This window comes from Blennius ocellaris, assembly GCF_963422515.1.
Source record: "Blennius ocellaris genome assembly, chromosome: 16".
In the NCBI taxonomy this organism is placed as follows: domain Eukaryota; kingdom Metazoa; phylum Chordata; class Actinopteri; order Blenniiformes; family Blenniidae; genus Blennius; species Blennius ocellaris.
In genome coordinates, this window is record NC_137665.1 from 3,649,181 (window position 1) to 3,663,153 (window position 13,973).

At 41.8% G+C, this 13,973-nt stretch overlaps 1 protein-coding gene across 1 annotated transcript in view; it reads left to right on the forward strand.

Annotated features, from left to right (window-relative positions):
- The window catches only part of slc29a4a (solute carrier family 29 member 4a), a gene marked incomplete at its 5' end in the record, with an annotated part of 17,264 nt that extends 13,610 nt beyond the window's left edge, over positions 1-3,654 (forward strand). Inside the window, 3 exons of the mRNA XM_080511317.1 lie at positions 162-349; positions 2,268-2,508; positions 2,593-3,654. Coding sequence (XP_080367443.1) covers positions 162-349; positions 2,268-2,508; positions 2,593-2,738 — 575 coding nt within the window. The 3' untranslated portion in view covers positions 2,739-3,654. The remainder of the gene's footprint in view (positions 1-161; positions 350-2,267; positions 2,509-2,592) is intronic.
- Between the last annotated feature and the right edge of the window lie 10,319 nt (positions 3,655-13,973).

The window sequence follows — 13,973 nt, forward strand, 5'->3', positions numbered from 1 at the left end:
ATTCTAGTGGTTCGACCTGCTCAGGTGAAGTAATGACTTTTCTTAACCACCCTCCCGTGTGTGTGTGTGTGTGTGTGTGTGTGTGTGTGTGTGTGTGTGTGTGTGTGTGTGTGTGTGTGTGTGTGTGTGTGTGTGTGTGTGTGTGTTTTCTCTCTCACCAGATATGATCTTTCACCGTTACGTGGTGTCTCGTGTGATCTGGGCCTACATGCTGTCCATCGCCGTGACCTACAGCATCACCCTGTGTCTGTTCCCCGGACTGGAGTCGGAGATACGGAACCACACCCTGGGCGAGTGGCTGCCCATCCTCATCATGGCCACCTTCAACATGTCAGACTTCGTGGGCAAGGTGAGCAGCAAATATTTAAAAAAAACTGTCACGTGGGAAGAAATCACAGAATTCAAAACTTCCTTTTCGTATGCATCAACGTCGAGGCCGGTTCTGAGAGAATAAAACACATATTGCACAAATCAGAGGAGCCTGTATCTTCAGTTGATGTGGAAAGGATGTTTTCCTTTGCGTATTTTGGTCTTTTATTTGTTTTGTTTTTTTGTTTTATTTGAAGTGCAGAGGCATTAATAAGACCTCTGCCTGGACAAAACCAGAAAACCTCCGCCGCATTTTAAATGTTCACAACTTGTTTCTTCTTTAGGAAAAAGCTCGGTTTCTTTACGAGTTGCAACAAGGGAAGGAATGTGAATCTTACCAATTCGCTTTCAGATTAAATGAACATAGTCTATATACTCTATATACTCTGTTGTTGAAATAAACACACACATATTAGTGAGTTCCAGTTGCCTCGAAACACAGGCTTTAAAACTGTTGAGTAAAAAAGAAAAGACCTGAAATAACTTGCGTTTGTGTTGCATGTGGGTTTGACAATACAGGAAAAGAATTATGGTTTCATGCTTTATTTGATTAATTCTCGAAAAGATTGATCACAGGACGAGGTTTACTGGTAACATCCTGTTTTCTGACTTGTAATGTTGTGCAACAGCAGGGTTTTTTTTTTTTTTTATTGTTGTTGTTGTTTTAAACCAGGAAACAGCGTGATTTCAAATTAAAGCAACTGGTCATCATCTCATTGTAATGAACTTCACACAATACTTGTGAAATACTTTGAAACTTATTCGCAAGGCTGTTGACTTAAATCATACATAATGTGTTTTTTCTTTTAAAATATACATTTAATGCACATCGTTTCTCAAGAGGAACATTTGTTTTATCCTCATGCGCCTGGTTTTATATTTGATAATTACTTTTTCTTTAAATGTTCCGTCTTGGATGAATTATCTATCTCCGCAGTCACATTCCATTTGCTCCATGGTTGATTTCAACAGCAAAGAAGGTATTAATCACACATTGGCAGGTGTATTAACAGCATGGAGCTCATTTATATTACAATAATCCATCAGAGAAAAGACAATCAACTCCTACTTGGAACAACACTCAAGCATATGTTAATTTTTATTAAATTTGATAATCATTTGAGTTTATTCAACTGAGAATTTTCACTGTCTTGGTCTGAAACAGTGACATGGCCCTGAAATCCACTTTTCACAGTTATCCTTTGCAATTCGGTCCAAATTCCCAACAGCCGTGACTTTAATTGCGAGAACCCACACTGATGTTTGCGCGTCCTGCTCTTGTGTACTTCTGTGTGTCAGTTTGAGTGCATTAATGATTCAGGGCTTTGGGGGTTTCGCTGTTCATTAAGTATCTTGAGAATAAAGAAGCAGGAAATAGAAAAAGTCAAGCTTCACCGGCAGAGTCGACCTTGAAAAGCTGTTCGCGATGTCGCCCCATTTATTAAACCTGAGAGTAAAGCAGAGGAGAAAAAAGAAAAAAAGAAAAAAGAAAAGTCTGGTATATTTTTGGATAATTGCGCTTTGCTCAAAGGCTTTATCAGAGTGCTCAGAAATGAAAACTTATCTGATATCCTGGGGTCATAATTTTGACTTTGAAGGGAGGAAAAAAAAGTTGGCCCAGTGAAAATTGTTTGGATTGTGAGCTTTGACTTTGTCCTCGTAGCAAATTGGGCATTTTGTTGAAGGGAATTAGATAAGGGGGGGTGGAATTAAATAGGAAACAGCAAAGAGGATATTAAGGTAGCTTGAAGTTAAAAAAAAAAAAAAATGATAAGGATTAGCAGAGAAAGAAAAGAAGAATAAACATTTTTCTTCTGCTTTTGGACTTAATTTAGGTCCCTTTATCCTTCTGTGTTGAGGCACTTCATCTTACATTTGTCCCCCCCCCCCCCCATCAGATCTTGGCAGCGCTGCCGTACGACTGGTCTGGGGGCCGCCTGCTTTTCTTCTCCTGTCTGAGGGTGGTCTTCATCCCGCTGTTCGTCATGTGCGTGTACCCGGCCAGCTCGCCCACCCTCTCCCACCCCGCCTGGCCGTGCCTCTTCTCCCTCCTCATGGGCGTCACCAACGGTTACTTTGGGTCGGTGCCGATGATCCAGGCCGCCGGGAAAGTGCCGCCCGAGCAGAGGGAGCTGGCAGGTGAGCGCCATTCGGCTTTGTGTTTACCTTTATAGTGTTGTTATACCACGAATAAATGTGGTTTTAATATTCAACCCCTCCCAGGAAACACGATGACGGTCTCCTATATGACGGGCTTGATGGTCGGCTCCTCCGTGGCGTACGCCGCTTACAGCTTCGCCGCTCCTGCAACGGGAATACGCCCTTCCACAGTCAACATGCGCACACCTGCCAACGCCACGGGGTACTGAAAGTCCATTCTAATTAAGAAACACACACACACACACGCATATTACATACATGTACACACATATAGCAAGAACAGCCATTTAGCAGCAGTGTAGACCCAAATCAAAAAATAAATAGAAAATCCAACTCCGGCTGCAAAGAAATGTGAAGAAGAGACAAGAGTTGATGTAAAGAAAAAAAAAAGAAAAAAAAGAAAGTGCAGCTCTTGCCACTCTGTCACTCTCCGGTGACCTTCAAGCGTCTGTTGTGATGAACTTTCCCCCCCGGAGGTGCAGAACAGGAGCTGTGCGTCCGCCAGCAGGTCGACTCGGACCGTCTGGGCGTCACACGGAGGAGTGACTGTCAGATCACCTGACACTTGCAGAGTGGAGTGTTGATATCCGGCCAGGCGGAGCGGACGGCCTGCCGGGCTTAAAGGAGGCCTCCTGTGTCGCGGGTCACATACAGTATGTTACGTCTCATGACGCTTCCCAGAGCGGTGGGGGAAACGGGAGCTCAAAGCGGGTCTTCAGATGGATGTCATTTTTTTTTTTTGGACAAGAAGTTACATTGATGCTAATGTTATTTTATGTTTGAATAATTTAACACACACACACACACCTCATAAAAATAATAATTCAAAAAAAGACATTTGAATTCTATAAAGCGGCTTTTCCCACGTTCAAAACCTCCATTGAATTTACAGTGAAAGAAGGAAAAAAATGAACAGATGTCTATCTTTTTTTTCCTTTGTTTTTTTTTTTGCTGAAATTACTTCTTGGTTGAGAAAAGAAAGATTATTATATTTCTACCCGGGGAAGGTAGCATGACAACAGCTCTGTCTGTCGCTTTTTAATTTAAATGAAATGGTTTGTGTTCCCTCTGTATGTTTGTATTTAACGTCCATTGTATTCTGTGGGATGTACAAGAAGGGAGAGGAAAAAAAAAAAGTGCCAAAAAATCTGCCTGTTTCTGATCAGTGTTATTTCCTTAAAAAAAAGAAAAGAAAGAGTGAATGTAAAGTTGTAAATACATATATTGAAAATGCACTCCAAGCAGTGAAGAGCTTTTTATTTTTACTCATGCAAAAGCCTCTCTAGTGTCTAACATTCATATCTTTTTGGGGGTTTTTTTGTTTTTTTTCCGACACTATGAAGCGGAAACCTCCGACTCATCGGTTCCTCTTGGATTTTGATGAATTTTTCAGGGAGGAGCCGAGCGTGGCGTCCACAGTTTATACATTATGAAGACAACGTGGCCGCGGTGTTAAAACCCGTAAAGTGCTCTGCATTATGTAGGCGGCGGCGTGAACGGAGCCAAGCGTGGCCTCCGTCTGAGGAAAGGTGGGCCGTCGCTCGGGGGCCGACCTCATTACTGGATGTATGTCCCGCTGTGCCGAGGGCAGCAGGTTCCCCGGAGGCCTCTCGGCGAGCCGCTGGGTGTTTGAAGGTGGTTTTTTTTCCAGCTATTTCTGGTCTGGAGTGTCGTTAAAGGACATGAAAAACGTCTTTTCTTCTCTTATTTTCTCAGGAAATGGGGAAGCCTATGTACTTTTGCCAATATTCCACTTTCTGTGTCATTTGAAGCAGGGCTGCATAAAACCATCGACAGTCAGCGAACGAGCCGCCGCAGATAAGAGTTGGCATGTCCTCAGTTTGGAGAAGCGACAACAACGCTGACAAATGATGCCAGGAATACTTTCACATTAGAATAATGCTTGATAAGCTAAAAAAAAAAAAGTGTACAAAGCCTTGTATGAAATCGTAAATCGTATAAACGCGTCAACGTTTCAGCCAGAGCATCACGCACTGGCAACATCACTTTTTTTTTTTAAATCGCTGTTTATTGCAAATAAGTATCGGAAACAAAAAAGAGATTCAGCAAAAGTTTCCGAGCCTCGGGACATCAGATATCATTGTTTTTTGCAGGAACTTGTGTTTTTATGACGGCTGCACCTCATTTGGGCCCTTCAGGGTTCCAGCAACTCTGCTTCCTTTAAAGAGAATAATTTCTTTTTTGGGGGGAGTTTTAATAGGAATATGCATCAATATGATGCACAGCTACACTCACTGTGGGCGAGCGACGCTTGAGCTGCAGCTACAGGACAAAACACAACGGTGTTAATGGTGTAATTAGAAGTGCAAAGATACCCGAGGTTCATTAATAAACTGTGGTGGGACAAATTAGAGGATGGCGGGCCGCCACAGTAGCGGTAATTAATGAGAAACACAGCTAAGATAAAAGGGAGAGAGGGGGTAAATTCTCTTTACTGTTAGTAGCCACTCGAGGGCGTTGCAGATGCTCCACGCTTGCGTCGACGGGACGTTGTCCATCTTTTCAGACCGGATCTGTCAGATGCAGAGGAGAAGCACCTCGAAGAAATACAAGCCTGATATTCACATTTCTGGCTAAATGCTTGGATTGAGTTCAGCAGCTCATGCTGGAAGATATATGAGCGCTGATTATTCAGCAGTGGATTTGGATGTACATTTTTTTTTTTTAAAGAATTAATTTGGTTCTTCTCAAGATGTGGAGCGGGCCTTACTAATGATTTGGAGCCTCAGCGTGACCTTTTTTCCTACGAACACACAAAAAATGTTTTTCTTAAAATGTTCCCTGTGGGGAGGAAACCTCAGCTTTTCATACTTTTCGTACCATTTGTGCCCAGATATCACTCACAGGTCAAAGCTCATTAATTTAGTGTTCCCTCAGTGATACATAAAATAGTTGGAAGTCGCTAAGAAGACCTGTGTACCACATGGTTTCATCAACTTGGAATCGAATGTGACTTACTCATTTTCTGGATGTATTTCGTGGCATTTGTTGACACTTGCTGCCATCCAGAGGGATTTATAGGTGCCTTTAGAAGCTCTCCAGGTCACATTAAAAACAAAACAAAACAACCAAATAAAATCAAACAAATAAGAAGAAGAATACATCCACTCATCTATCTTTCACATCAGATGCATGTTTTCAGACTGAAATCCAGTTTAAAACAATGAAATCAGGATGAGATGTAGAGCGAGTGGTCAGCCACTCCAGGCGATTGTAGTGGAGGGTGTTTGTGTGCTATGAAGAGTTTAGTGCAGAATAAAGGAAGAGGATAATGGAGGTTTTTGAAAATGAGGAGACGGACTTCAAAGTCCGCGTGGGACTGAAACTGGAGCTAATGAAGCTGTTTCAGAACCGACGATCTCGAGATGGTGAAAGTATATGAGCCTCTCGGTGATCAAGTCAGGGAAGAAGAGGTTATGGATGGAATGACAGATGGATAAACTTTGGACTTTGCACAGGAAGGAGTAAGAGGGAGGGTTAAGAAAAGTAATCCTGGGTTTATTTTTCTCACTCATTTTGCAGAAATGGTTAAAAATAATAGTGTCAAAACTTAATATATTTGGTCAACTCCTTTTGTTTGTATGTGTGACATCTGCAAGGATGAAGATGTCAACAATAAAAACAACTTGATGAAATGGCGGATGTCAAAAAACATTTCTAATTTCAGATCCTAATCACTTAATTTCCATCTTCTCCAACACTTCATCCACCTGAAAGTTGCTCGCCGGCTATGAGACACGCCGCGGATTTAAAGCAGGGAGACACTGTTTCATTAGAACGACAACAAAAATACATTGTTGACCAGATAAAGAGCCAGCAAAGTATATTGTTTAAAAAAAAAAAACCAAAAAAAGTCCCACAGTTGGAGAGTTGCTGGATTTCTGCCACAAACAACATAAATAAGTATCACTAGTATCTATTGGCATGGTGTCACATCAAATTCAAACTCGTAAATATAGTGCTACACACAACTCCAGCACCATGCAAATGAATTTCAACCTGAACTGACCCCACCGTTTATGGAGCCATAGGTGATTGTTGCATTCATTTCAGAGTGTTTGCAGGAGCGTCTGATCTGGGAGAGGAGAGGGTGACGACTCCTGTGGAAAACCTGCTGACTTTAGCAGGAAGTGTTTTGATTTCACAGTTTATCTCGTCCTGATTATCTCGTCCTGTCATGAGATTTTCTGTTTCTGTTTCCAGCCACAATCTCACACCAAACAGGAAAAACAACAAATCATCAGAAATATGTCATTGGGACTATTTTAGACCGAACACTGAACATGTGACTGCACACTGTGAAATATCAAGATAGCATTAACAAAAAAAAAAGAAGAAGGTGGTGCATACAGATGCTTTGTATATACTGTACAAATAGTCACTGCATCATATGTTATTTTGCAGGTCATGTTGATGGGGGGGAAATGGTGTAAGATATTTAGAGCTCTAATGTGACGACTGAATAAAGACATTTGCTCTTTACTGCATGAGAAATTGATCTCTTAACAGCTTTCTGTGTAAAATCCAAAAGCATATCACAAGGATTTACGATAAAATGGTCTCTTTTGCTCTCATGAAGTAAATCAGGAGGAGATTAAAACAATATAATGACTATTCAGCTTTCCTTGATTATACATTTCAATTATATCCATGGCTTAACCTTTCAAATATGACTGATCTTATCCTCCAAAATTTGCCTTTTGAAAGAAATTTAACACGAAAAATTGCTTCATTTTGAATAGTTTCTCTCTGAATCTGGTTTAAACTGTAATGTCTGCTTGGGACTGATATTGTATCATCAGAAGTGCTTAATAAAATAGTTGTTTACCTCGTGTGTGTCTGTGGCCTCCGTGAAGCTGCTTTCTTCTGTTGTGCATCAACCTGGAAGAAGAGGAAGAGGAAGAGGAAGAGGAAGAGGAAGAGGAAGAGGAAGAGGAAGAGGAAGAGGAAGAGGAAGAGGAAGAAACAGGAAGCCACTACAATCAACAGTTTTTTTTTCTGTTTAAACAGCTGCAAGAAGAAAAGGATCCTCAAAATCTCCTTTCTCTTCCCTTTTCTCTTCTCTCTCCCAGTAATCCTACCAGGATTGTAAATGTTTGATTGAGAGTTTTAAAGGAATGTGTGAAACTTTGAAAGTAGGTCTATTTCACTGGGGTTATATGAGACCTGGGGATTGGGAGTTTGGAGGGTTGACCCTGGAGATTAAAAGGGTCACCTGAGGCTTTGTCTCTGGCAAAAATTTGATTTGTACATGTCAAAGCGCAAGAATGATAGTCAAAGATACGGCCTGTGGAGTAAAGTTTTAAGCACTAAGTAGAGTGTTCTTGCCTTTATTCACTTTAAACTATATGTTTATACTGTATGTTTCAATATCAAGGATCATCACTGCATCAGTCTATTTGTCAGTTATCTATGGGGTGACATCATCCCACTTTTTAACCTCCAGCTTCTGAACATGTTTTCAGCAAAACAAAATTCACTCTCGATAGAACAATCTAGTTAACTTGAATTTCAAAGGATAGAATACCAAAAAAGAAGAAGAAGAAGAACATCCATCTATCTATTATCCAGACAGGCCATCAGTACAGCTCAGGGCAAACACAAAGAGACAGAAAAGACAGAAAATCACACACATAATAAATAACATTAGTTAATAAAAACCCCAGCATACGATTGAAACGTGTATTTTCCCCTTGTTTCCAGCAGGGCGCGCTGTTGCTCAGATAATGACATCATGGTTTACGCACGCCGGAACCATTTGACTGATCAGAGGCGGTGTCTCCCTGAAGGAGTCAGCGGTCAAGACTCTTGTTCTGACCTTTGACCCCCTCCCTTGCTGGACACAGCGTCTATTTGTAACGCTGCGCCTCACAAGGCCGCAAAGCAACGACTCACTCCCAGAAATGACATCCTGCATCATGTCCTGTGTCCACCGAGGTCAAACGTGTTTAGTTTTTTTTGGGGTTGGTTTGATTTTTTTGGGTGGAGCTGCAACTCTTGGGCTCTGAAGGTTTTACGCCGGCCCGTGGGAGTCGCTGCACCGGCACCAGTGTGTGTGTCTCTGCACTAATTTTGGATTGTGGCTGCAGGGAAAGAAAGTCTCTGGTGTGTGACAGAGCAAGTGATCATTAGTCATTCTGCTCCAGATACTGTAGAGAGGAACAGAGGAGGGGCAAGATGGAGGAGAGAAGGACGAACATAGGCGTATCCACTTTTTGTGGTACTGTTTTTTTGTGTTTTAATGTTGCGTTTTAAAGGTTTGTATGACGATGTATATCCAGTTAAAACATCTTTATAGGCCTAAATCTGGGAGAAAAAAAAGTTGTCTCATCCATATAGTATATATATATATATGTACAAATACACAGATAAGTAATACATATCCTGGCGTACCCTTATGAACCACACATACGGATATATTTCAGAGTGTTCCGTGTTGTGGTCAGCACACGGAGAGGACAGACCGCAGACTTCCTGTGTGGAATCTTCAGTTGCGTCAGATGTTGATGAGGTTAAATGGTGAAAGTGGATGTTGGTGTGAATATTTGTGTGGGCGATTGTCTCCATTGTGACGTAGCAGCAGCCTGCATATCAGTACAATTACAGGGCATAAATTTAGTACATAGCCACCTCTGCAAGGAGCTTCATAAGCATACACAAATAAAGAAATCTTGCATCTTGACAGTTCTTTTTTATTTTAATCTAAATGTAGATTTATCAGCCTGTCACACTATCTGACAAACTTGAAGAAACATCGCCTTTGATGTCTTTGTGCTTCAGGTCAAAGCTCAAAGGAAGAGGGAGACATGCGTGTCGGGAGATTTTACTCAAAGTGACACTTCCTCCCCCTCCTGAACCCACGTGTTGCTCTTTCTATCGTTTAGTTTGACATGGTTAGTTGCAGAAGCGCTGAGATTTGAACGTGTATTTTGACCCTGAATCAAATAACATGGATGGTCAGAACATACAGCTGAAAAGAAAACGACAAACGCGCAAAAGCACCTACGTTATTGTGCAATAACCTTCTTTTTTATTCACCTAATTTTAGTCCTTCTGCTCCCGTTCTGCATTCATAGCTAAATTTAAAATGCTGTGAGGATAAAAGAACATAATTGGAGCGCATGAGAAAAAAAAAATGTAAGTGAACATCGAGGTGTTGCGTCATGTGATTTACATCTCACTGCAGCCTCTCTCTGGATCATCAGACGAATATGTAACTCAATTTATCATCGAATTTACTCTTCTTCCCTGTGCTTTTATCTCTCCAGAAGGAACAATCAATCCCTCCTTTACCCTTTTCATCAGGTTTATTGTCCATCAAAGAGTAGCGGCACTTTTCTTTTTTTAAAGTCAATTCAACAACGAGCTCATAATGTCTTTGCCAAGTTATGCGGAGAAGCTGTGAGGTGAATGACAAAGACACATGATGTGATGAGGAGGTGGTGAGACACACAGGAGGAGGACAGACGGCAGAAACAAATGGACTGAGAGCAGGTGAGAGAAGTAGAGAGGAAGGGAAAAGGTGAGGAGATGATGGATGAGAGAAAAGAGGGGAACATGAAGCGGACAGGGGATCGGTTAGAAGGACGGGCAGAGTCATCCTGATTAAAAAAAAAAAAAAAAAAAAAAGACACGATGCTCGGATATGGCCTATAAGCAGGAGGGATAGAGGGCAATAAAAACAGTCAGTCTCTCCATAACAAGGCATAGAAATGAAATATGACGGCAAAACTTCCTGCGGTCTTTGAACGTCTGCCGTCTTCTGCAGGTGGCAGCTGGAGGAGATGTCACTCCTTTGTGCTCTTTGGTTTTCCCATCGAGCGACTGAACAGTTACTGTCAATTAATTTAAATCAGATTGTAGACGTAAGAATTATTTTCAACATTTAAAAAAACATGCAAAGAATGATGACATATAACACATTTGACATCTATCTAAGCATCTATCTATCTATCATCCATCTATCCATCCATCTAAGCATCTATCTATCTATCTAGCTAAGCATCATCTATCTATCTATCTATATATATATCTATCTATCTATGCATCTATGCATAACTTGATTTGATCTTGTCTTCGTCTGAATTTTATTCCAAAAAAAGCTATAGATTTTTTCTTTAATATTTAATGTGCAGGTTTTTTTGTTAAAAAACAAACACTCCAGTTTCTGCCGGTTTAAAAAAATTTTTTTAAATCCCTCAAAACCATGTAGAACTATGAAAAGTTTAGGCAGATGCGAGAAATGCTTTCATAAATATAAGTGTTGTTAGTCTATTTGAATTTGAGCATAACAAAACAGAGACGGGGAGAATAATGAGCTCTGTTTTGAATACGGTTCTTTCAGGTTTACACTCGCAGGAATCTTTTTGAAGGAACTCGGCAGGGAGGTTTGCTACAAACAAGTTTGTGAACTGAGCACGGGTCTCCTGTGGATCCCGGCTTCCGTCTGTCTATCTCTCTCTCTCTCTCTGTGTGTGATCCCACACCATCACTTCCAGTCCGACTCGTTATTCATAGTTCCCTGATAACATTGGCACCATGATTGGGGTCATTGTCCTCTGGCAAAGAATACATTTAGAGCCAATCAGGCTCTCTGATGGCATTGCTTCATGAATAAGTGAGAGCGCACACACACACACACACACACACACACACACACACACACACACACACACACACACACACACACACACACACACACACACACACACACACGCACACACACACACACACATGCAAATTTGTATATGCATTTGGCGTCTTTCTCAGCTTAAAGTCTTGTAAAGCCTGTCAGACTGGCCCCAACAACCCCCCCATCAATCATATGGGGGAGCCAGTCTTATAAGGCATGCGGCCTTTGAGGCAAAACCCAGGGGGAACTCACACACAATCAAAGCACCTGGCTTGGCCTCTGGAGGTTATTGATATGAGCATAAGATAACAAGTGAATGCAAACCAGTGTTTCAACTTGTTTTTTTGTTTTTATACTGAACTCGTGTTCTTTCTGGAATTTGCTGCCTGGACAGTTGGAGGACGCGGCGGTGGGAGAGGTTCACATTTACAGACTCGTTGGTCTTGCTAATTAGTGGGGCAAGTCAATCATTGGCTAGTTTCAGCTGTCAGGTATTCAGTGGGCATCATCTCCTCCACACAGATACAAAAGAAAAGCATTCAGACTCTCTCTCCTGTCTAAATATTCACAACGGCCTTCTCACTGTGAGAGAGAGAGAGAGAGAGAGAGAGAGAGAGAGAGAGAGAGAGAGAGAGAGAGAGAGAGAGAGAGAGTAAACATGCCTGAAATACAAAGACTGTGATGTTTCATTCATTACGTTGTCAGCATGAATAATAGATAGCTAATTGATATGCAGTACATCAGACACACACACACACACACACACACACACACACACACACACACACACACACACACACACTTCCATGTGGGATCGCACTCTGAACTAATATTTGTTAGGCTCAGTTGTCATTTCACATTTAAATTTATCAGAGGAGGAAAGAGAACAAGAGACACAGCGACGGGTGCAGGAGAGAGATCAAGAGGCAGATGAAGACAAAGGATAAACACACACGGTGTGTGTGTGTGTGTGTGTGTGTGTGTGTGTGTGTGTGTGTGTGTGTGTGTCAGGCCAAGACGCTGCAGGAGGAACTTAATAACACCAGAACCATCACTTTTGTTAGAGATTAAGTTTCTGACAACTTTTGCAGAATGACTGAGCCACAACGTAAACTGTGGTTCGTCTTTTGCTCAAAGCAAGTGAATATTATAGGAAAGATTAAGTTATGGAAGACATTTAGCCTTTTTTTTTTTATACTCTTGTGTGAAACACTAACTAGCAGAAACACACGAGACAAGAAGTTCTCTTTGCGTTGTATTACTTTTTTCTAAATGCATAAATCAAATTGTTCGTCAGGTTTCTATTAGGCTGCCAAGGACAGAAGTATAGGTGTTTTAAGTAATATTAATGCAAGATCATGAAACTGTGAATGCACATTTATGGGTGGAAGTGACGGATAACAGTGTCACTCTTTACATCTCCGCATGCATTTCTACATGAATTCTTCTTTATTAATTTTTTTTGAAAATGTGTTCCCCCAAAACACCAGACCAAGAATATACTTGATGAAATTCAAAGCATGCCCTTCTTTTATCTCTGTTTTTGCTTCCCGGGCCGACTTATAAAGAAAAGGCCTGTTTCTTAAGCTTTAAATGCATCATTAGCTCCGGCAGCCGGCTGCTGACTGTGTCTGTTTGTCGTTCGGTGCTGAGCAAAGTAGAGCAGATATTAAGAAATAGTTTCTCCCGCTACACGGAGGAGCAACAGTGTGAGACCTGTGAGAGCAAACAGTGACACAACGAACAGGAAAATTCACCGTCCTGTCACCGAAAGCTGCAGAAACCTAGAGATTGACGCGATACACAATTTTCTGTACAGCTTGTATTGACTCGGGCGAATGTATTTCTTTTATTACTTCAACTGAAAATTTTTTTGGGGGGGGGAAATGGTCCAGTCTCTGTGAGGCTGTTTTATATGCATCAAAATCATTGACCGATTCCACCCTGAAGCACGGAAATGTATTGATCGCGTCGTCTTGGGAGCGATCAGGCCTAAAATTGGAACAGGTCCTCCCACATGACTGAAGTCGCTGCCGAATTTCGCCGAGAAGCAAAAAGAACAACGACAAAGGCTGTGTGGGGCCTTTTCCTGACATCTCCCAGTGACACCCGGCGTGCTCCAGGGAGAAAACAAGAGAAGCAAACACACAAGCGAAGAGTATTTTTTGAGAAGCATGGGGGGGGGGATGTGAGAGACAGAGAGGGGAGGGAGGAGAGAGCATCGCTGGAGTTGGAAATAAATGCGCGAAACGCTTTTTTTGTTTGGTTTTTTTTTTCTTCCCCTTTTCGACAAAACCGAGTTGAAGGACAAACACGAGAGTTCTGAAAGTCTGTGAGCAGACTCCAGTCTGAATAACAAGCCTTTCAAACTGTTGTGCTCAGCGTGCATTTGAACGCCCCCTCACTCAGATACCTGTCTCCTGGGAAACCATGTTCCACACACACAACACACACACACACACACACACACACAGGGGACATCACACTCACTTACATCGATTTTCTGTACGTTTGGTTCAATTCTGGCTGTAACTACTGCCGTCCTAAACCTCAACCTGCACTTCAAGGAGGCTCATCACTGTTAAATGTGAGGATTTTTTTTAGTTGTCAGGTCTCCACAAGAATAGTAATACCTGGACCACACACATCGCCTGTAGAAGCTGAGAGAGGTTGGGGGGGGGGGGCTCACAAGTAATGAGTTTATATGCTCTCACACACACACACACACACACACACACACACACACACACACACACACACACACACACACACACACACACACACACACACA